This window comes from Desmodus rotundus, chromosome 13, assembly GCF_022682495.2.
Source record: "Desmodus rotundus isolate HL8 chromosome 13, HLdesRot8A.1, whole genome shotgun sequence".
Classification (NCBI taxonomy): domain Eukaryota; kingdom Metazoa; phylum Chordata; class Mammalia; order Chiroptera; family Phyllostomidae; genus Desmodus; species Desmodus rotundus.
Genome location: NC_071399.1, coordinates 71,223,778 through 71,248,647, shown reverse-complemented (window position 1 = coordinate 71,248,647; position 24,870 = coordinate 71,223,778). Strand labels below are relative to the sequence as shown.

Here is a 24,870-nt window from a genome sequence, read left to right as displayed (position 1 = left end):
TACATATATAAATGTTACATCCCTGTTTACAATGAATGTTTTAAACGGGTTGACTATGTTCCAGGAAACCGAACAGAGATACTAGCAGTGGGGCTTCAGTGCCATTCGGTAAACAATACAGCACCTGCTGTTCAAATTTAGAAGGAATCTCTGTTCAAGACCTTGTTCAGATACATACCTATGAATGTATTATCTTTTTAAAAAAGATTTTATTTATTTATATTTAGAGAGAGGAAGGGAAGGAGAAAGAGAGGGGGAGAAACATCAATGTGTGGTTGCCTCTCACACATCCCCACTGAGGACCTGGCCTGCAACCCAGTCGTGTGCCCTGGCTGGGAACTGAACTTGTGACTCTTTGGTGTGCAGGCCGGCCTCAATCCACTGAGCTACACCAGACAGGGCTAAATGAATTATCTTAAAAAAATAAGTATGTAGGATTCTGGTCAAGATGACAGCATAGGCAAACTCAGTTTGCTTCCTCACACAACCACATCAAAATTACAACTAAAATATAGAACAACCATCAATCAGACCTGTCAGAAATAGAGTTGAATGGGAGACTGACAACTGTGGAATTAAGGAAACCACATCCATCCAGACAGGTAGGAGGGGTGAAGATGTGGAACGGGCTGGTCCCACATCCATTTATGGTAGATAAAAATTTGGCAGGGATATCTCAGAACTGAGGAGTCCTAGCTCCACCCCAGGCCTCCCAGCCCAGGGTTCCAGTGCTAGGAAGATAAATCCCCATAAAAAGCCAGTAGGGATTGAGTCAGTGAAGAAACTTCTGGAGTACTGAGCACTTCCCCTTAAAGAACCCACATACAGACTTACTCAGACTCACTCCCTCTGAACTCTAGCACCGGGGTAGCAGCTTGAAAAGCACCAGTGACATGCAGGAAGGAACTGAAGTGTCTCAAAGGCTGGAGCTGAGGGATAGCTTTTTCCCAGACAGAAAGGTGGGCAGAAGCCATTGTCCCTTTTCCGAATCTCTGCCTATAGAACCACAGAGATAGCAACCGAGTGCCATACCTAAGACTCCTCCAATCTGGCTAACACTGTTTGCCCCTCCCTGGAGATCCCCTGAGACTCCTCTCACCCAACTTATGGGCCCACCCAAAATGTTAACTTTGACTTTCCCATATGAATGGCTGGTCTTGGCTTATGCTTCACAGTTTCCTAATCCCATCACACAAAAAACAGCCTGTCTCAGTTAGGCTCCACCCCCGTACTTCTTGCTAGGTGGCCCCAGGCCCTGCACTAGCAGCAGCCAACCTAGATTCACAGATGGGCTTCACAGGGGAATCTCCAAACTCAACGCAAGAAGCAGCCATCTCAGATTGCTTTATAGCTCAGGCAGGGTGGTCCTGAGAAGAACACAGGTACAGGCTGACCTTGGCCTGAGCCACCCAAGGAACCCCAGAGCCTGTGCACCAAGTGAACACAGCTACACACCACATCAGAGCACCACCACCTCACCCCTGCACAGCTGATCCTCCACAGAGGGTGAAAGTTGGTGTTCAGTGGTCACAGCCAGTCCTTGCAGCTGACTGGCCTGGGTAAAACCCTCCCAATGACCTGCCAACAGCAATTAAAGCTCAACTACAACAGGAGGGTTTCCTCAGTACCCACCTTGGGAGATAGGGGAGGCTGTGCCACTGGACCCTACAGGATACCTACTACATTAGACCAGGCTACCAAGACAGGGACTCATAGCAGCTCTACCTAATACACAGACATAAACACAGGGAGGCTGCACAAATGAAGAGACAAAGAAACATGGCCCGAATAAAGAACAGATCAAAACTCCAGAAAAAGGACGAAACAAAGTGGAGATAAGCAATCAATCAGATGCAGAGTTCAAAACATTGGTTATAAGGATGCTCAAGGAACTTAGTGAGGACCTTAACAGAATAAAAAAAAGATCTAGTCAGAAATGAAGGGTACACTAATTGAAATAAAGAAAGATTTACAGGGAATCAACAGTAGAGTGGATGAAGCTGAGACTCAAATCAATGATTTGGAACATAAGGAAGCAAAACAATCAGTGAGAATAACAAGAAGAAAAAAGAATCCAAAAAAATGAGGATACTATAAACAGCCTCTGGGATCACATCAAGCATTCCAACATTTGCATCACAGGGGTGACAGAAGAAGAGAAAGAGCAAGAAACTGAAAATCTATTTGAAAAAATAAAGCAAGAAAACTTCACTAATTTGTTGAAGGAAATAGACATGCAAGTCCAGGAAGCACAGAGAGTCCCAAACAAATGGATGCAAAGAGGCCCATTCTAGCACACATCATGAATAAAATGGCAAAGGTTAAAGATAAAATCTTAAAAGCCACAAGAGAAAAGAAGTTAGTTACCTACAGGGGAGTTGCCATGAGACTGTCCACTGATATCTCAAAAGAAACTTCGCACAGTATAAGGAATTGGTAAGAAATATTCCGAGTTATGAAAAGCAGGCACCTACAGCCAAGACTGCTCTACCCAGCAAAGATATCATTTAGAATCGAAGGGCAGATAGAGAACTTCCAAGACAAGAAAAAACTAAAGGAGTTTATCATCACCAAAACATTATTATATGAAATGTGAAAGGGACTCATTTAAGAGAAAATAGAACAAAAATATGCACAATAGAATGGCAAAAAAATATAAATCTATCAACAATTGAATCTAAAAAACAAACTAAGCAAACGAAGGGAACAGAGACAGAGCTATCGCGGGTATCTCCATCATGGATATGGAGTGCGTTTTGATGGTTGCCAGATGGGAGTGGTGTGTAGGGGAATGGGTGAGGAGGTGAGAGGATTAAGAAGTACAAGTAGGTAGTTACAGAATAGCCACGGGGATGTAAAGTACAGTGGCCAAAGAACTTGTACACATGACCCATGGACATGAACAATGTTGGGGGGATTGCCTGAGGGAGTGGGGCGTGCTGGGTGGAGGGGAGCCAAAGGGGAAAAATTGGGACTGTTATAGCATAATCAATAAAATATAATTAAAAAAATAAATATGTAGACTAAACTGGTCAGTAAAGTTAGTAATAAACCTTTCTAAGGTACATTCTGGTACCTTTTTACTAATCATCTTCAATCTTACCTTGAAGTAAAAAATTTCTAAGAATTAATACATAGTTTTAGCTTTCAGTTTAGGGTCAAAAACCCTACACTCACCCCTCAGACTGCACAGCAGATACACAGGCAGGCCTCGTGTGACTCTTCCATTCACCAATTGTTTCTAATTACCCAGAGATTCTAATTTCCATATTCAGACCAGCTCTTTCCCCCAATAATCAAGAATTGAACCAGTTCTATAACAGGTTTCTTAAAAAAATGAGCAGAGAAATAAATTTCTTACTCTTAACTTCCCCTCAACGATCAGAGTCCGTTTCTTTGCACTTTATTCATCTACCCACCTGGTATTTCCATGGAGAATTGTTTTACTTTTCATTAAATTTTCAACAACTCATTTAGAAAGATTTTTTTCTTCCAGTTAACAAAGTATTATGTTTATGAAAAAGGTAAGCAAAGCAGAAGTTAAAAATTTGCAATCATGCATAAAACCACTAAGTAAAGATGCCCATCAGTATTTTATTTTGATATATATTGCTTTAAGTATTTTGTGCTTTCACATGCAAATGTTTTTATTGTCTCAAGGCAATAATCATACTCCCTTTGCTATGGTTTTTATGTAAAATTATAAAATCATGCTATAGCAAAACACCCATGAACTTGATATCCACAGTGGACAACAGTTAACATTTGCCTGTATTTGCATTAAAGTTTCTTAGAAAAAGATAGAATACTGTGACTAAACTTGAAGTTCCCTGTATTTTCCTCACTGTTCCTATATCATCCTCTAGATATGATGAATTTAGTGTTTTTATATGTTTTTTCAATACTTTTACTTAACAATTGTTAACACTTTTGTCATATTTTACTTTGTATTATTTACTAAATATTACTGTCATTTTTTTCTGTTGTTCATATGTTAATAAATATATGGATGTACACACACATACATACATGTATACAAAGCATTACACAAACACATACATGTGCACCCCCCACCCCAACTATTTCAGAGTTATATGCAGCCCTGGCTGAGGTGGCTCAATGGACTGAGCGCTGGCCTGAGAACCAAAGGGTCGCTGGTTCAATTCCCAGTCTAGGGCACATGCCTGGGTTGCAGGCCATGTCCTCAGTAGGAGTGTGCAAGAGGCAACTACACACTGATGTTTCTCTCCCTCTCTTTCTCCCTCCCTTCCCCTCTCTAATAATAAATAAATAAAATCTTTAAAAAAAAAGTTATACACAGACATTATGTCCCTTTATCCCTATTCACTCTGAATTTCCTACGATTAACAATATTCTCTTATATAATCAAGAGTATCATATCAAATTCAGGAGACTTAGCCCTAATACATTATCTAAATATACACTCCAGTTTCAAATTTTGTCAAAATGTGAAAAGGATATTTGTTCCCAAATATCCTTTATGGCAATTTTTTTTGGCCCGGTACCCGATATCCAATGTATCATCATGCATTTCATTCGGATGTTACGTGTCTTTCGTCTCCTTTAACCCTGAACCATTCCTTAGCCTTTCTCTGTCTTTTACAACAGTGGTTCTTGACCTTTTTGGCACCAGGGACTGGTTTTGTGGGAGACAATTTTTCAACAGTTCCTAGCAGGCCACGGACCAGTAGCAGTCTGTGGCCTGGGGGGTTGGGGATCTCGGTTTTACAACATTGATTAATTAGATTCACATTAAGCACTTCGGGCAGGAATATTAATTATGTGTTTTCAGTAGATCACATAAAGAGACACATGATGTTACTTTATCCATTGGTTGGTGATAGTAACTTTGATTGATTGCTCAAGATGGTATCTGCCAAAGTTCTCAACTATAAAGGTACCTTTTTGCCCTTTGCAATTAATAAGTAATCTGTGGGAACATACTTTGAAATTATACGTTCTGTTCCCTAACATAGTTTCACCCAGTGGTTTCAGCTTCCATTGATGATTCTGAGTCAATAGTATTGTGAAGTTAGAAAACTGTAATTCTAATATACATATACATTTATCGGTTGGCATTCTACTGTAAAGATCCTCTTTCTTTATTATTAGCACGTACTCAGGGATTCTTATTCTATTCAATGAATTCTAACATTGTTCATTTTTACATTTCAGTTGTACCATATTTGGCCAGCTGGAGTCGCTTCAAACTAGCTACTGTGGTGTTGAAATGGAATTAGAAGTATCAGCATGATCTTTCCATAGTGTGTTAAGCCATCCTCCCTATTCCCTCTCCATTACTTCTGCCTACAAAAAGAACCTAGAAAGAATGTAGCATGACCAGCACCCAAATCCTAATTTCTGAATAGTATTCCCCACTAAAAGGAGCCAGGACTCTTTAGAGAAAGGGCTGAGGCAATAGAATTACAAAATAAACCTGAGAATGTTATGTTATGCCAGAAAGTAGGAAACTTCATTTAAAAAAAAAGAGATAGGCACATGTACTTTGTTTTTCAAGACTTATGTTTTGTATTTGACTTACCCATATAGATACATTAAGATCTTATTTAATGCTTTTAACTGCTAGACAGAATTACATTGTAGAAATAAATCACCATTCACTTTCCATTCCACTACTGAAAGGCATTTGAATTCTTTCTGGTAATTATGCAATTAACATCCATATACCTGCTTTTTTTAATCACATTTGTGAGAATTTATGAGGAACATAAAAGTGATATTTTACTCCAATTTAGCCTATATTTTTGTGGACAGAACAATTTTTTAATCCATTCTTTCTATTAAGTGACCCAAAGGTTCACAGTTCGAGCTCCTCTTGCTTGCTTGTTTTTCTGTTCCATTTCTAGCTCATAAAGATGTTTACCATACATACATTTGGATATTATTAGAGATTACCATATTATTGAAGATGGGAGATAAGAGCAGGGGTGTTCATTGAACACCCAGCTTCAGTCATTACCAACACATGACAACATGGTTCATTTATCCTTCATTCATGTCCACTAGATTATTCTGGTGCCTATGCTTGCCTATGCTTCTAGTTTTCTCTTTCCATATTTTATCTATTACTGATATAGTGCCAGAGAGGATATCAAAACACCAACTCAAATTACATTTTACCATCACAATTTACTTCATTTTGAAATCCAGCTTTATTCAAGAGCCCATGGATTATAGCTCTCATGGATTTCAAGCTCCAATAATTACTGGATTTTGACATAACAATACCAACATAATAATACAAACCACATGTCAGTCATGGTAGGATTTTACTGGGTCCCTATCTTCTAGGGCATTACATTTTAAAAAGACAGCAGCCTCTAAACAAAATAAAAACAACTGATATAAAAATAAACAAAGTAAAAACTACTGACATAAAAATACAATTAAACAAAATAAACAAAATAAATAACTGGTATAAAAATAAAACAACTGATATGAAAATACAATTTAAACCCAACAAATTGCCAAAACTACATGCTTTTATGCTATGAAGAGTAAGGTACATGTCAGGAGAATAAAAAGATAAGCCCCAGACTGGAAGAATATATTTGCCAAAGACATATCTGATAAAGGACAGTTATTCAAAACATACAAAGAACCCTTAAAACTCAACAGTAAGAAAACAAACAACCCAATTAAAAAATGAGCCAAAGACCTTAAGAGACACCTTGACAGAGAAGATATACAGATGGCAAATGGCAAATAAGCATATGAAAGGACGCTCCAAATCACATGTCATCAGAGAAGTGCAAATTAAAATAACAATGAGTTATAATGGCCAAAATCCAAAATACTGACAAGTCCAAATACTGGCAAATGCGGAGCAACAGGAATTCCCATTCATTGCTGGTGGAAATGCGAAATGGTACAGCGATTTGGGACAGTCTGGCAGTTTCTTACAGAACTAACCATGTGCTTACCATATGATTGCACTCCTTGGTTTTCAACCAAAAAAACTGAAAGCTGTGTCCATACAAAATCTGACCCATGGATGTTTATAGCAGCTTTATTCATAACTGCTAAAACTCGGAAGCAAGCAAGATGAATGGGTAAATAAACTATGGAATGTGTAGACAATGAAACAGTATTCAGTGCTAAAAAGAAATGAGCTATTAAGCTATGAAAAGATATGGAGGAAACTTGAATGCATGTTACTAAAAGCAGCCAATCTGAAAGGCTCTATACTGTACGATTCCAACTACATGACATTCTGAAAAAGTCAAAACTCCGGAGACAGAAAAGGAATTAAGGTATGCCACATAATGACTCACATACCGGCTTTGGTCAAAGACAGATTGCACGGATGATGGTGGTCCCATAAGGTTATAATGGGCTAAGAAGTTCCTACTGCTTAATGACATCACAGCCCTACGCCGAAGAGGAGTGCATTCCACGTGGTGGTGGTGCTGATGTGAGCAAACCTACTGCGCTGCCCGTGGTCTGAAAGCACAGCATTACACACTTGTAACGACAGTGGCAGGCTACACCATCTCGGTTTGCGTGAGTACATTGTAAGGTCTTCACACAATGACAAATTTGCCTCCTGATGCAATTCTCCAGAACCTATCCCCGTTGTTAAGAGGCATATGACTGTCCACAGCCTCTGTACACAGAATTAACAACGCTGATGGTAAAAATTCAGGTGACTGATGCACGCTAAAAATGAGAAAGACTATGTAGCCATCTTAACTACTTACCTCTTGACTTTATCATAGTTCTCTTGACGGTAGTCGCCTTGCTGAATTAACTGTTTTGTGTCTGCTAATTCTAAGGCCAAACGTTGACATCTATTTTGAAGCTCACAGTAGTTTCTTCGATCTTCCTCGTAAGACTATAAACCAAAACAATATGAAACCATTTCAAACTAACCACAATTAACAAAATTCTGTATTGAATTTCTCTGTTAAGCTGTGAATGTCCTTGTAATTTAAAAAAATCCTTATTTTTTCCTATTTAGAAATTTTTCTCTTTAGTAATTTTTCTCTACTCAAAGACAGGCAATCTTAAATTCACAGAGTAGTGTTTAAGTCCATTTGTTCAAAACTTCAGCTGTGTTTTTCATAGAAATAGCATAACTATCCTATACATAACAATGACTACAAATGTTAAATGATGTTTTTCAACATTTACCAAGTTACTATTAGATGTTTAAGACATGGAAATGAATAAAACATAGCCTGTTCTTAAGGAGTTCACAGTTTACAGATGAAGAGCCACATGAACATCAAATATCTGCAATGAAATAGTTACTGAAGAGATCAATCACAAAGTTTCAGGGGCAGTATTCAGGAAAAAAAAAGGATTTTTCTAGCACTTGGAACATATTTCCACACTGATCTTTCTTCTACTCACCGGACCAGTAGAAAGGAGTTGTAGAGCTATGGGAGAGATGTAGAAGTTAAAACCATAACTGGCCTGCTTACTACGAGTCTCATTTCTCATGCTCACACGTCATCCTACAACCCCAGTGAAGATCTGAATTTCTACGAATGCACCAAGCTTCCTCTAACACGCACCCACTGCCTGAATAGCTGCATAGTGTCTGAGTATTTGCCTCCTTCGGAACACCAACCTCACTGTACCATCAAATTCATATTCTATATACCTCATTAGAGTGTAAACATCTTAAGGGCAGGAACTTGGTCCTACTCACCACTGGATTTCCATCACTTTACACAGTACTTGGTATACAGCAAAAATGATACAAATGCTTTTGAACAAATTAAGAAATAAATGAACAGGGAAATGGGGAGAAGCATGGCACAGGGATGAAGAAGTTCCTACTTGTTTTCCCCCTTTGAGCTTACGAGATCTTGAAGCCACTGTTAACGCTATCTCAGAACCTGTCATGTTAAACACATCCTGTCCCAAGTCATTCCTTCCTCAGTAGCTGACCAGTGCGGTCACATTCATTCCACCAATACTGAGTGCATTATTTCTATGAGACTGGTCCTGGATGAGACACCGTAGATTCAAAGATGAGCAAGACACTGTTTGTGTCCTTTTAAAACTATATAAGCACAACTTTAACATGTCATCCCCCAAAATTCTATTGAAGGGCTGCTTGAAAAATGTAATTAAGGAAAAACTATATATGATGTGTTTTACTTTAGTGTAGCATTATGTTCTATCCTTACACTGATATTCTCCATGAGAAAGGAAATTTACTACAGTATTTATTACAGAATCATAGCTGAGGACACTCCCATCATCATCATCTCAAGAAACCACTTTGTTTTTGCTCAGCCATAAGAAGTGACACCCCATCCATTCAAGTTTTATCGTGAGATTGCAGCAATTCCGTCACACCTTCAGGCTCTCCTTCTAACTCTAGTTTCCGTACTGTTTCTGCCGCATCTGCAGTTACTTCTTCCACTGAAGGATTATTTCTCCACAAAGTTGTCCATGAGGGTTAGAATAAGCTTCTTCCAAACTCCTATTGTTTTGATATTTTGACTCTTCCCATGAATCATGAATATTCTCAATGGCATCTAGAATGGAGAATCTTTTCCAGGTTTTCAGTTTACTTTGCCCAGATCCATCACAGGAATCACCATCTATGGTGGCTGTAACCTTAAGAATTGAATGCCTTAAACAATGAGACTTGAAAATCAAAATTCCTCCTTGATCCCTGGGCTGCAGAATGAATGTTGTGTTCGCAGGCATGAAAACAACACTGCGTATCTCCATCAAAGCTCTCGGTTGATCAAATGCATTATCAGTGAGTGGTAATATTTTCCAGGGAATCTTTTTTTCAAACAATAGTTGTTCATGATGAGCTTATAGCACTAGGAAACAATGTTGTAAACCGATATGCTGGCATCTAGGCTTTGTTTTTACATTTCAGAGCATGTGCACGGTAGATTTAGCATGAATCCTAAGGGCCCTAGGATTTCTGGAATGGTAAATGAGAATTGGCTTCAACTTAAAGTCACCAGCTGCCCCTAATAAGACTGTCAGCCTGTCCTTTGTGGCTTTAAAGCCAGGCATTGACTTTTCTATAACTACGCAAGTCCTAGAGGGCATCTTCTTCCAATATAAGGCTGTCTCATCTACATTGAAAATGTGTTACTCCACCACAACCACCTTTTAAAAAAACCTGTTGTTTAGGGTAGCCACCTTCGTTAATGATCTTAGCTAGATCTTCTGGATACCTTGCTGCAGTTTCTACATCAGCATTTGCTAATTTACCTTTACCTTGTACTTGTGTTACAGACATGGCTTCTTTCCTTACACTTGATGAACCAGTCTCTGCTAGCTTCAAGTTTTTTCTTCTACAGATTCCTCACCTCTCTCAGCCTCCAAAGAATTGAAGAGTAGGGCCTTGCTCTGGATTAGACTTTGGCTTAAGTGAATGCTGTGGATGGTTTGATCTTCTACCCATTTCGTTAAAACTTTATCCGTATCTGTGACAAGGTGTTTTGCTTTCTTGTCATTTGTGAGTTCACTGAGTGACACCTTTAATTTCCTTCAAGAACTTTTCCTTTGCATTTACAACTTGGCCTAACTGTCTGATGCCAAGAGGCCTAACTTTTGACGTAGCTTTTGACACACTTTCCTGACTACATTTAATCATTTCCAGTTTTTGATTTAAAGTAAGAGATGTGGGACCGTTCTTTCCACTTGAACACTTAGAGAACACTGTAGGGTTATTGATTGGACCAATTTCAATATTGTTGTGTATCAGGGAATACGAGAGAGGCCAGAGAGAGAGAGAGAGAGAGAGAGAGAGAGAGAGAGAGAAAGAGAGAGATGAGGGAAGGGCTAGTTGGGAAAGCAGTGAGAACGTACATGTTTGTCAACTAAATTTGCCATCTTATGTGGGCGTGGTTTGTGGCACTCCCAAACAATTCCAATAGTAACATCAAAAATCACTAATCACAGATCACCATAAGAATATCATAATAATGGAAAAGTTTGAAATATTGTGAGATTTATCAAACTGTGACACAGAGACACGAAGTGAGCAAATGCTGTTGGGAAAACGATGCCAACAGACTTGCTTGATGCAGAGTTGCCACAAACCTCAACTTAGGAAAAACACAGTATCTGCGAAGCACAAAGCAAGGCACAACAGAATGAGGTATTCTGTATTAAAAATGAATTTGAAGTCCTTAAAGAGTGCTTATCAATTTACTACAAGCCACAGAACCACTCCTTACCCTACTGTTTCACACATTTATATTATCTTCTTGATTTCTAAAGGCATATAATTTTTCCATTCCTTGAAAGCAAAACTTCCCACTATAAACATGATAACAAACAAAACAGAATGAGTGCATAAACGAAAATGTTTCTAGGTTTGTGGTAGGAAATCGTGGGAGTTTCATCTGAGGATTTCCATTTTCTCCGTGAAGTGGAATACCACCAAATCATCTTCTGAGGGTGAGAAGGAAAGTGGTGAACGCCTAAAATAACCTCTACAAAGATAAGAGGACTCGGCAAAAAAAGAATCTCAGCACAACTGTGTGGGCCCATTTGACGCTGGCAACAAACTTAATGGGTGCTTGTTACCACCTCAGTGATTCTCTCCAGGAGCCCTTGGCTGGAAAAAGGAAGAACGAGGTGCTCTCGCGCAGGGTTTGATACAAAGACAGCTGGGGAGAAATCAGAGAACACTGGCAAGAGAAAGGTTTAAGACTGATAACATGATGAAGAAGGATATAATTAAATGTAAGAAGAGACTGATAAATAAATCACGGGACTAGAAATCCTGTGAAATATACATTGGAAGCAAATGACTAAGAAACACGGAAACATAAAAAGCAGTATGTGCAGCGCTCAACCTGAACTGATAACTTCAGAAGTGTATCAGTTCTGGGTGACAAGGAATAGACTGTGGGCCATGAGACTAAGTGGTGAAGTCAAGAAGCAGCAATCACTGAAGACGAGAAGATGAATAAAATGTAAGGCCAAGGTTGTGAATGAATCACAGAAGTAACTGAGGCAGGAGCTAAGGTGAAAAGGAAGACTTAAATCTAGAGCAATAAATAAAGAAGAATGTTACAGAGATCTATAAATGAGGAACGTCATAAGGTGTGGTATCTAGAGGACACGAATGCACAAAGAAATAGGGGTTTTTATAAGTGTGCAAGAGCCAAGTTCTAAAATTGTAAAGATCTAAGAAGACATCCCCATCTGGTTCTGAAATACGAGAGTTTATACACTCCTGGTCTGGAAGCGATTTCTCAGGAGATGTGACTACACACACACACACACACACACACATACACTATGCATCCTTTACCTTTAAATATAAACTCCACATGACCAAGTATATGCTGACACTCAGTATTCATTCTGCCAACACTGCCTTTAGAACTTACCAGCTGAAAAAACCTTCTCCCTAAATAAAATTACTGCTTTTATATTTTGAAAAAGTCTACTTCACTTACTATTAGCAATGATAATAGATTAAAGCATAACACTAGAAAATTTTTTAAAAAAAGGTAGCATCTTCCCTCAAAATGAACTAAATCCACTGATTGTGGAGAACTTTGAGGTTCAGACTAAAGAGAATAGAAAAGGCTATTTTTATATTATCCCTATGTATTCTTTTTGTCTTAAATTACACACCAACTTCTGTGGGAAGACACCAAACTGCAGATCCGGGGCAGATTCCTTCCTATATTTTTACACAGTACCTGGTTTTTGCTTCTGTTAAAAAATGTATCACAGGTGCTGCAAGCAACCATTACTCTCCTCTCACTTCATAAGGAAAGTTTTAAGGGCATTTTCTTTAATCTTAGTACCTAGTGCTCTGCCTATGTGTTATATTGAAGATTTGCAATTAATATCTGTGGAAAAGCAGCAAAAGAGGACATTAAATAGACTAACAGAGGTAAACAATCTTTTCAAACATAAATAAAGGGACACAAGAAATTTCTAGTCACCAGCCCTTTCTAATAGAACATTTCTGTATGGCAGTAAATGAGTTAACAGCAAATCTCAATTTCCTTTTTATAGTAAGAGTAACTAAAAATTCACAGGAAAAATAAGGACAATCCAAGTCTAAGAGAAGACTTCAACTGTTTGCCTTATTATTATTTTTTTAAATGTATCTAGAATGGAACTGATTTTGACTGCTAGGGTTCATGTCATCTTTTCCAACTCCTAAAATATTCACACAAAGATATAATAGAAGGCTACCTGTATTGTAATTGCATGCTTTCTTGTCCTGCACGTAAGTCTTACCTTTCCTATATTCATCTAAGACCTGGAGTTTCTTGAAGACCTGACTTATCTCTGTACACCCAGTAACCCTCACACAGTAGTTGGACTGGAAATGTTTGCAGAATAAACTAATATTAAAACAACAATGGGCAACGTGCATTTGAATAACTAGCTCAAGATGCAGAAAAAGTGACTTTAAAAATTAAGTATTTAATAAATTATCACTTTTCCAACTGAAATTAAATAACATTCTCATAAATCTACAGATAAAACAGCTCACTTGACACAATGCAACATACATGCAGATATTTTTCAGAGTTTGAAAAGGACGGCGTGAAAAGAACCTCCACTTCTTGATCTGGATGGTGGTGAACCAGGCATATTCAACTTCGTGAAAATTCAATTCAGATTTCTTCTGTATGCAACAGAAACCTTTTTAAACAAGAGGCCTCAACTAGGAAAATGTTAAATGGGAGAAGTTCTGCAGGGAGGCTTGTATTTGGCATGGAGAGGGGGACATGTGACAGCCACATATAAAAGAAGAAGGGAGCAGGAAGGGAGTAGTGGACACATCCTCACTTTTTTTACTCCATATTTTCTCTACTGTTTGACTGTTTGGCTGACACAAAAAGCTGAAAATTTTATATTATACAAGGTCTGTCCAGAGGGTATCGAGCCATGTAATATGAAAAAGAGAAACAATTACTGCAGAAGATACAAAATATAAGAAACACTGTACATAGGGCAATGACACCTCAGAACCCTTCAAATCAGGCATCTTGGGACCTCACACAGTTCCCCCAATCACCATCAGCTGTCCTGTCGTATTTTCCTGAATCTCACCATCGGTCTGAAATCTCTTCCCTTTCAAAGGTGATTTTAGTTTTGGGAAAAGCCAGAAGTTGGAGGGCACCAAATCTAGGCTGTAGTGGGGCTGAGTCACCAGGGTGATTTCATGTTTTGCCAAAAAACTGCGTGAGACGTGATGCATGAGCAGGTGCGTTGTCATGATGAAGCTGCCAATCACCAGCTGCCCATGGCTGCAGCCTTCTGAATCATCCAAACAGTTTTTGTGGAGGAATGTTCAAGCTTAACACAAAATTCGATGCAGATTTTTTGCTCTACTTGCAACAGCCACACAGTATACATCTCACTCAACAGTGCCCACCACCCCCACTGACTAGTACAGTGAAGTCATCATTGTTCACACATGCACCTTCCAGTCCTCTCTCCTTGGCTGCCAGGTTACAGTGCATGTCACACAAATCATTCTTGTTATATTAACAATGGCTGGACTTTTTCTGGACAGACATTTTATAATGTTTCAGTAAAGTTATCAACTATCAGACCTTTCATTATTTATAATGACATGCCTTTCCCTCCCAAGCCTGCTATTCCTAAACATCAGTAGCTTAGATTTATAGAATTTCAGAGATAAAAGACACCCTAGAGGTAATCTACTGCTCTCTTATTTTCAAGATAAGAACACTCCGGACTAGAGGGGTTAAATGATTTGATGGGAATTCCAGAGCGAGAGCTAGAATCTAGGTTCTTCACTTCATACATAGTTTGTTCTTTTCTTAATTTCAAGTTCCAAGTTTTTGAGGAATCTATTCTGTAGAAACTATAAAACAATTAATCAGAAGTTAATATTATTTTATGTTCAAATCCAGAGTGTTAAAAAGTACTTTAGTTGCAAATTGTATGGGTTCAAATATGGCACATGAATAAATTATAGTTAATTTTGGACTCCCTTTAAAACAATTACTGTAATTATTCCTTAAATACATATTTAAAAATCACTTGACAAAATAACCTCAAATCTAAATGTTTTCCACAAAATGTAAAAAATCATTCAAAGATGCAGTTAAATAGGCTAGTTTTAGTCAGCAGCTGTGTAAACCAAAAAGCATTTACTTTAGATATAACACTTCTAAATCTTTTGTCTCTAACACCATGTAAACTGAGAAGAGAGTGGTAACCTATGTATCAAAATAAATCTTTAATAAATGAAGGACTCTCCTGCTGGTGGGGGGGAGATATGGCAGCTAAGGCGATGGGAAATGGGATATAGTGACATACACCTTAAGGTCAATGTTTCAAAGTTTACACTGGTTAGCAGTTTCGTAAATGAGAATAAATGGTTTGGTTAGCCACTCTGGGAAAGTGAGAATTCAATCCTCAGAGTTCTTACAAATTCAGCAGAATAAAAAAAAGAAACTTCGGAAAAGTTAATATTCATTGAAATATAAAAACCTGAATAACAAGTATGTATCATTAATAAAATATCACATTTTCATACAAGTAAAATTGACTGGATTACTCACATATGCCTATTTAAGATGAGACTCAAGGTAATCTTCCAGTTTTTCTTAATAAATGTAACTTTGTTTCTAAACAAGGAAGTTATCTTGAACAAAACACTTTTTGCTTCCTAGTTACCAAAGTTCTCATAAGAGAAAAATATTTCACCATTTCCTTATGCAACTTAATAGCTTTATTAAGTGCAGAGTCATTAATGCCCTCCCTACATAGATTAACATTTTTTTTCTTTGAAATGAAAGAAGCATGATGAAATAAATCTACAAAAGCAAAACAGCTGCACATACTTTAGCTACATGTACTGGTTTAAAATTCTGACTTGCTGTAGAGATCTCATACTTAGGACCTAAGAGTACAGCACTTATGAAAACACTAAATACGTACACAAACTCATACACACAATGCAACTCAAAATATGCCATGGACTGTTTACCGTACACAAATTCACATGCGTAACACAGCTCAAAATATGCCACAGACTGTCACTGACACATAAACTCTAAACTTGAAGTAAAAGATGAACCTATTTTCCAATGTTCGTGTCTGGCTATTGTTTCCAAACAACTAAAGATGTGGGGAAAAAATTATGAAAGAGGATCCCAGAAATCCACTAAAATTGGCATTTCAGGAAGATTGACTTCTTTTCTAAAGGTCAAAAATCACATTCTATTAAATTTCTAAAACAGTTTCATCTTGTATCTGCCATGTACTAGTAGGTTATCTGAACAAAAGCAGAACTAACTGTGCACTTGAGTTTTAACATCTTGAGTGTCTTTGTTAGGTATAATTATAAAATCAGTGTAATACTTGAGACACCTTTGAAGACTGCATGTTATGCCAGAAAAGTTTCAGTTTTTATCATTCTCCCAGTTATAAATCTGTTGAATTATACTAGAAAAAAACAGTACTAAATTTGTATGGTTTAAGGCAGATGATATGAAATTAGGGCTCTAAATGAAAATAAGGTAACTTAATGTAATAGTTTGGCCTCTAGGTCAAAATGACAAGATTTTCCGTGTAGCCAAAGAAAACAGCTGAAGAGATAATATAGATGGATACCTGCTGCCACCATGTGGTAAAAGGATAAAATTAAGGTCATTTTGGAAAAAGACCATCTAGAAAGTTTGTTTTCCTATTTCCTGGTCTCAAAACTCAGAGACTCAGCTAACAAAGATCTTAGTTTCTCTTAGCAAACCAGTGTGGCATGGTGATAATGGAGAAGATAAAACAGTATAAACAATACTTAGATAGTCACTGAGAACAGAATCAGGAGGCTGTTAAGGAAGTGGGGCCCTGCTGTCTACAGACATCTTAGGCCTCAGTTCCCAGAACTGCTAATAAATTGCTCGAGTCAGCTCCAAACATCCCGGAGCCATAACCATCCTAGAACAACTGCTACACCATGGACACATGTGGATTCTACATCCGTCCTTGTAGTTTTCACCTCCCTCCGGTTGCATGCTGGGATTAACCTAACCAGCAATCCTTCATTTGTATGAAGGAATTATTTTTTGTGGTTTTTGCCTTTACAAACCCTGCCTTTCTTCGTTCTTGAAGGAGCCCAGTATAGTTGTTACATGAGCTTGCAACTGTGGGACTACAACCCTTTTGCTCAGATAAACGCTTCTTACTCTGTATGACAGCCTAAACTGTTTTTTGTGGTTGACGGTTGTCACTATGATGTCATTTTTCAGGCATCTATTTGTTTACTTTTTTAAGTTTCTACGAATTTACTACTTGTTCTAAGAAATAGTAGTACCTTCTTATATTCATTCTGAGTTTATCATCTTGTACATCAATTCTCACCTTATCTGTATTGTGAATTTTATGAACTTAAATTGTTTTCCAGCTGATCGTGTTTATTTGACACATCCTAATCTCGTATATCCTTGGATAGTAAACTCAGCTTCTCAAATACCACCTTTTCGTTTCTAACCTCTTCAGTGTACGGCCTTACCAGAAATTCAATAGTTATTAATAGGTACAATAACCGCAAACAACAAAAGTCACAAAGTTCAAAACTGTACATTTTGTCCAAGGTCCAGAAGTGTGTTTTATTTTGCTTCTAATATTTTTCTAAATCCTAGTATGTCATCATCCCCGCCAGTACAAAGCTAAACATGCTGAGAAAACTATTCTCCAATGAAGCTAGATTCTTTTTAGAGAAAATAAAGGAATTTCAAAGTCAAATATGTTACATGAATAGAATGGATTTCTTTTCTTCACTTGCATTTAAAACAAAACTGTAAAGTGGTTCTACTTTTGATAATGGTCGTATTAGTTCCCATCTGGCCAATCACTCTGTAAATAGCACCATAAATTCTGGACAAAACATAAAACTACCTGAAGGCACAAGAAAGAGACCCAAATCAGGCAGATTCTGTAGTGGAGTCCATCTGTGTGAGGAAGAAAGCAACAGCACTGGGTGAATTTCCTGGTCTTTTTTTTTTTTTTAATGGCTTTTAGCCTGAGGGCAGGCCTACTCTATGCCAAGTTGGAAGGATAAAGATCCCAAAGAAAATCCTTCCTCCTTCTAGTTTGAAGAATCAGGACAGTCAGCTGCTCTAAAATGAGGAGGGAATTACAGAGATAGCCAAAAAAGTGAACTGAGTTCTGTGGGTATCTACGCCAAATCTCTGGCAGACCTCTGAACAAAACTCTGAAACTTGAGCTGCTGCCTGAGAGACAGAGGATGCCGTTTGAGTACAGCTCAACATGTCTAAAACCTGAACTGTCTTTTGACCCTAAATTTGTCTCACCCATTACCTACCCATATTAGCTGAATGAAAATCTGTAACTCTAGTTACTCAATATAAAAACCTTGGAGTTAATTTGACTCCTATCTTTCTTTTATACCCTCTGTCCAATTCATCAGAAAATCGAGTGGCTCTACTTTTAAAATATATCCAGCACCTTACCAGTTCACACCACTTCCACTGCTACCAGCTTGACTTGAAGCACGGTTACCTCTCATCTACATTACTACACCAGCCTCATAACAAGTCTCTCTGCTTCCACCCTTAGAGTTCTACAGTTTATCCAAATCACCATTATCTGGGTCATTAAGAAAAACTGTTAATCCTCTTTGAAGGTCCACTTTGTACCAGCCAGAATGATACTTTTACGTTATGTCAGATTACATCTTTCCAGAATCCTGTAATGCTTCTTTCACTTAGGGTTAAACCAACGTCCTTACAATGACCTCAACAGACCCATTGCCTCTCTGATCTGATTTATCTCCCTGTATTTGGCCCGTCCAGTCGCACAGGCTTTCTCAGTGCTCCACAAACACCAAGGCACCTCTTGCTTTTGCACTCATTGGCTGCTCCCTTTGCCTAAGTTCTTACATGGGAACTTTGTTGTTCCCCTCACCTCCAAATCTTTACAAACTAACTTCCTCACTGAGGCCTACCAGGGACCCCACCCAATTCTGAATGTGCCTTCTTCCCTGTCCCACAGCACTACTGATTATCCTAATCTACTTTTTCCTTTATCACACTGTGTGATTTGCTTATTTATGGTGTTTACAGTTTGTTTCCCTGCACTCCTTTCAAAATATAAACTCCACTAGGCCAGAGATCATTTTGTTCACTGAGTTATCCCAAGTATCTAGAACACAGGTAGCAAACACAAGGCCCATTGCGCCGAGTTTGGCCCTCCACCTTGTTTTATCCGGCCTGGCACCTTGTTTCTACCAGGCAGCAGTGCCAAGCTCTCTCTTAACTGTTAAGTAGTTACATTTATACAGTCCCAAAGTTACATTCGGCCCTTTGAAGGTAACTGCCAGGCTGATGTGGCCCCCCGTGAAAATGAGTTTGACATCCCTGACCTAGAACATTTGCCAAAAGATGTACAATAAATGTTTCATGAATGGTTTTCATTCTCATAATAATGACTATGTGAGGCAGGTGTTATATATTATCATCCCAATTTTATGGATGGAGAAGTTGTAAGACTCAGAGGACAGGGAAATAAAGACAAAGTTTTTGTTTTTTTTGTTTTAAATCTACAATCATCATGCCATTGTCAAGTTGCAGCAATTTGAACTAATATCTTGAACTAATATCTTTGAATATCTCCAATTAGAGCAGTAAACAAACCATTTCAAAAATTAACCCCTCACAACATATAATTCAACAAAAATTCTTTTAATGTTAAATATTAATATTTATTGTTCACTACAGGGTCCAGCAGAAGGCCTGCTTGAGTGTGGTTTGTAGGGTAATAATATGGATGTAATATTTATAGTTTTAATTTGCACGTTTCACCTAAAATGTCATATGGTATGCTTGAGTGTGGTACTGTTATGTTACAGAATTACATGCTTGTGATTTTGTAATGAAAGATTTTGAAATAGAAAAGGCACGTTATTTGTGTCAGACTGTGCATAGCCTTATTTAAAAAGTCTTCATTGGTGTGACTTTAATTTAAAAATAGTTTATTTTTTCTAAGTGTTGGGCAAATTGACTTGTACTAGGCCCTTGACAAGAATAAGAACCAAGTATTAAGAATGGCTTCATTTTTTTACTTTTAAAGTATAGTTTATTGATTATGCTATTATACTTGTTGCATTTTTTTCCCCTTTCGCCCCCTCTGCCCTGCACCCCCCTCCCACCAGCATTCCCCACCCCATTAGTTCATGTCTGTGGGTTGTACATATAAGTTCTTTGGCTTCTCCATTTCCTATACTATTCTTAACCTCCCCCTATCTATTTTGTACCTACCAATTATGCTTCTTATTCCCTGTACCTTTTCCATTCCCTCCTTCTCTTCCCCACTGATAACCCTCCATGTAATCTTCATTTCTGTGATTTTGTTCCTGTTCTAGCTGTTTGTTTAGTTTGTTGTTTTTGTTCTTTTTTAGGTTCAGTTGTTGATAATTGTTTGTTCTCATTTTACTGTTCATAGTTTTGATCATTTTCTTGGATAGGTCCCTTTAATATTTCATATAATAAGGGCTTGGTGATGATGAACTCCTTTAACTTGACCTTATCTGGGAAGCACTTTACCTGCCTTTCCATTCTAAATGATAGCTTCGCTGGATACAGTAATCTTGGATGTAGGTCCTTGCCTTTCATGATTCTGAACACTTTTTTCCAGCCCCTTCTTGCCTGCAAGGTTTTGAGAAATCGGCTGATAGTCTTATGGGAACTCCTTTGTAGGAAACTGTCTCTTTTTCTCTGGCTGCTTTTAAGATTCTCTCCTTATCTTTAATCTTGGGTAATTTAAATTTAACTATGATGTGTCCTGGTGTGTTCCTCTTTAGGTCAAGATTATTTGGGACTCTCTGAGCTTCCTGGACTTGTATGTCTATTTCCTTCACCAGACTGGGAAAGTTTTTTTTTCATTATTTTTTCAAGTAAGTTTTCAATTTCTTGCTCTTCCTCTTGTCCTTCTGACACCCCTATGATTCGGAGGTTGGAATGTTTAAAGTTGTCCTGGAGGTTCTTAAGCCTCTCCTTATTTTTTTGAATTCTTGTTTCTTCATTCTGTTCTGGATGAATGTTTATATCTTCCTTCTGATACAAATCATTGATTTCAGTCCCACTTTCCTTCCCTTCATTGTTGGTTCCCTGTACATTTTTATTTCATTTTTCAAAGCCTTCACTTTTTCCTCTATTTTGCAACCATACTCAACCATTTCTGAGAGCATCCTGATTACCAGTGTTTTGAACTGCACATCTGATAGGTTGTCTATTTCTTCATCGCTTAGTTTTATCTTTGGAGCTTTGATCTGTTCTTTCATTTGGGCCATATTTCTTTGTCTTGGTGGACCTGTTATGTTGTAATGAGCAGATCCTTAGGTATTTGCCAGGGTAGGGCAACCCAGGTTGCTGCGTTGTGTGGCTGTATGTGGGGGAGGTGTCCAAGAGGGAACAGTGCTACTTGTTCAGCTCTCTGCCAGCTTTCAGTCACTTTCCCTGCTACCCACAAGCAAATTGGGCCCTTCTGGTGCTGATTCCTGTGTGGGTGGGCTTGTGTACATTCTAGGACCCTGTGGGTCTCTCCAACGAACTCTCCTGTGAGGCTGGGAGTTTCTCCCACCACTGCAACCCCCACAGGTTTTTATAGCTAGAGGTTTTGAGGCTTTCTTTTCCTGCACTGGAACCCTGGGTTTTGAGGCCTTACCCCCCAGTTGTTCCTTCCAGTTTATCCACATGCAAATGTGGGACCACCAGCTGCTGCCTCGCCCACCCAGTCTTCCAGCTGCTGCCTTGTCATGCGTCCTTTCCACCCTTCCTACCTGTCTGAATGAATGTTTCTTCTTTAACTCCTTGGTTGTTGGACTTCCATACAGTTTGATTTTCTGGCAGTTCTGGTTGTTTTTGTTTTTAAGTTTGTTGTTGTCTTTCTTTTGGTTGTGTGAGGAGGCAAAATATATCTACCTATGCTTCCATGTTGGCTGGCAATGATGGCTTTAATATAAAGTAATTCTATTGTGTCTAAATCATATTCTCAGAATCTAAGACCTTTCATTAAGCAGATAAGATATTGCTTATTTTTTTGAACTGTGGTTCAATTCCCTGTTTATATTACTATTAAATTCAGGAAAAGGTTTAAGACACTAGATTATATTTTGAACTTAAGAGTTGATAAACCTTTAAATAACAGACATGCACAAAAAAGGAGTCTGTGATGGTTAATTTTATGTGTTAACTGGCGAGGCCATTGTACCCAGATATTTGGTTAAACATTATTTTAGATGTTTCTGTGAGAGGTATTTTTAGATTAGCTTAACATTTAAATCAGTAGATTCCTAGTAAAGGGATTATCCTCCATGATGTAGGGGGCCTCATCCAATCAGGTAAAACCTTACTGGAATAAAGACTGACTTCCCCTGAGCAAAAAGGAATTCTGTCAGCAGACTGTTTTTAGATTCAAACGTTTCCCTGAGCAGCCAGCCTGCCAGCCTATCCACCAGATTCTGGACTCTCCAAGCTTCTATAATCATGTGAACCAATTCCATAAAGTCAATCAATCAATCAGGCAATCAATCTCTCATATATATTTATCTCCTGTTGGTTGTTTCTCTGGGGAACCCTGACTAACACATGTTCACAAACAAAACTGTTTCTAAGTTTGAGTTATCTATGCATTAAAAACACTCAAGAACACTATGTGTTAATATATTTTCTTTCCCATCAACAAAATACTAAAAGTGTTAGCACAGTTGAAACAAATTATTATAAAATCTAGATACAATGCCATTAATGACCCTTGGGAGTAGACAGACTTCCTTTACCACGGAGTAAAAATACAGGGTCTGGCACAAATAATGCCCCTTTTTAATTTCAAAACTTTTTATTACAACATCATAAGCATGTAATTCTGTAGCATAACAATATCACACTCAAGCAACCATATGACAGGTGAAGTGTTCAAATTAAAACTATAAATTATTACACCCATAATATTACCCTACCAACCACACTCAAGCAGGTGTTACTGACCCTGTATATCACATGCTAATAACAAGAAAAATTCTAGAGTTGTAAGCTTTCTTTTGTTTGTTTGCCCAAGGAATCCTTTGTTCAAGAGAAACCACTTTTAGAATTCCCAAATGTTAAAGTGATTAAAAAAGAAGTGATCTGAGCCCTGACTGAGCTCAGTGGGCCCGGCTAGGTGTCGTCCTGCAAAGAAAAAGGCCGCCAGTTTGAGTCCCAGTCAGAGCACACGCCTGGGCTGTGGACCAGACCCCCAGTCGGGGGCGTGTGAGAGGCAGCTGATCCGCTTCTCTAGCACATCCGTGTTGCTTTCACTTTTTCTCCCTTCCTTCTCCTTCCTCTAAAAATAAATAAAAGAGGTGATTTGATATAAACAAGGATAGAAAACTCCTCCAGACCTCTGAAAAATAGGAAGTCCTTGAGGGATGCTGAGGTACCACAAGGTATTGCAGAACTAAGTCTCAAAATTTGTCTAACTGCCCTGATAAACACTATCCTGCGACCACCACCACCGTCCTGTGCATTTCACCGAAACAGCAGAGATTAAGTGATTTGCCTAAGGTTGTAAAATTAGTAGCCAAACTGAGGCCTTCTTTATTCTTTATTATTTTGACTATACATGCAAATTTTAAAAAAATTAAAAGCTATCTTTTAAATACACATAGTCGATTACCACACAATGTGGCAGGTTAGCAGAAGGAAAAAAATCCAACAATACATAGAACTGTACTGTAGTGTTCACACAGGCACATCTATCTCTGGCATTGCTCCTGAGGACTTCATCACTCCTATGAGAGGAAGGAAGCCGTCTTTATTTTGCCTGTAATATTGGCTCTAGATTAATGACGTAAGTTGATTCTGTCCAGCATTAATAGTGCAGCATATTAGAGCATCAAAATATAAACTAAATTATTTATTTCTGAATAATAGATCTTTGGTAACAGCTGTCCTTGAAATAGGAAACAAAATAAATTGTATATGCAACTTCACTAAAAATCTGTTTTTACTTCGAAACAAAAACATTGGCAATTCAATTAAATGGATGGATGAACTGCATTATTTTTTTCCATTTGACTGAACAGGAAACATCCAATGACTTTTCAAGGTCACACAGATAATGAGAGTATCAAGCTATCATCTAAGGTTCTAACTCTAAGTCACTAGAATTTGAACTCTCGAGGAACAGCCCCGTCCCTTTCGTGCTCACCGCTGCCAGCACCGAGCACAGCACGGTGCACATCACTGGGGTCACGGCTAGGATCAGTGCACATGCTCTGGACAAGTACTAGGAGAGTTAACTGTTCTTGACGTAGAGGCAAAGTGACCGGTAAGTACACAACTTCCCTCATATATCACAAACAAGGCTAATCTGTAATGAAGAACTGAGAATAAAATGAGTTTACAACAAAATGATCAACCATGGATTATAGGTCAGTGTCATGGACTTATCTTTAAGATGACTATTTCCAATTTAACCTCCTCCCCACCATTCATGAAGAAACACAACAGTAGCATCCCCTGGTCCTATTTCTCTATCATTGACTTCCATACTCTTATCACAAATCCTGAGAAATTCCTTATAGAAAAACTTGGCACCTCTTGTCATCACCAGTGATCAAAATCATACAAACCTCTGTCAGTTGTTTCAGCTGGCCTTTGTTTTCAGTTAATTCTTCCGACAGGTTATTCTTTTTCACTTGTAGTTCAGAGATTTCCTTTTTTAGTGGATCCATTAATTCATAGAAACGCATCTTTAAAAAAATTAAATTAACAAGCAGGCTTTAAACCCAAATGGACATTAAAATTTGCTAATTTATAGTACTCTCAATAATTGGTAATAAAAATAAAATATTAAGGTCATAAAAGAAAAACGTTAAGGAGTTTC

At 38.1% G+C, this 24,870-nt stretch overlaps 1 protein-coding gene across 2 annotated transcripts in view; it reads right to left on the bottom strand.

Annotated features, from left to right (window-relative positions):
- PIBF1 (progesterone immunomodulatory binding factor 1) overlaps window positions 1-24,870 on the bottom strand; it is a 174,659-nt gene that overhangs the window by 130,869 nt on the left and 18,920 nt on the right. For both annotated transcript variants that reach the window (XM_024569113.3, XM_024569121.3), the window contains 2 exons: window positions 24,617-24,736; window positions 7,743-7,876 (listed from right to left, as the gene is read on the bottom strand). In XM_024569113.3, coding sequence (XP_024424881.2) covers window positions 7,743-7,876; window positions 24,617-24,736 — 254 coding nt within the window. The remainder of the gene's footprint in view (window positions 1-7,742; window positions 7,877-24,616; window positions 24,737-24,870) is intronic.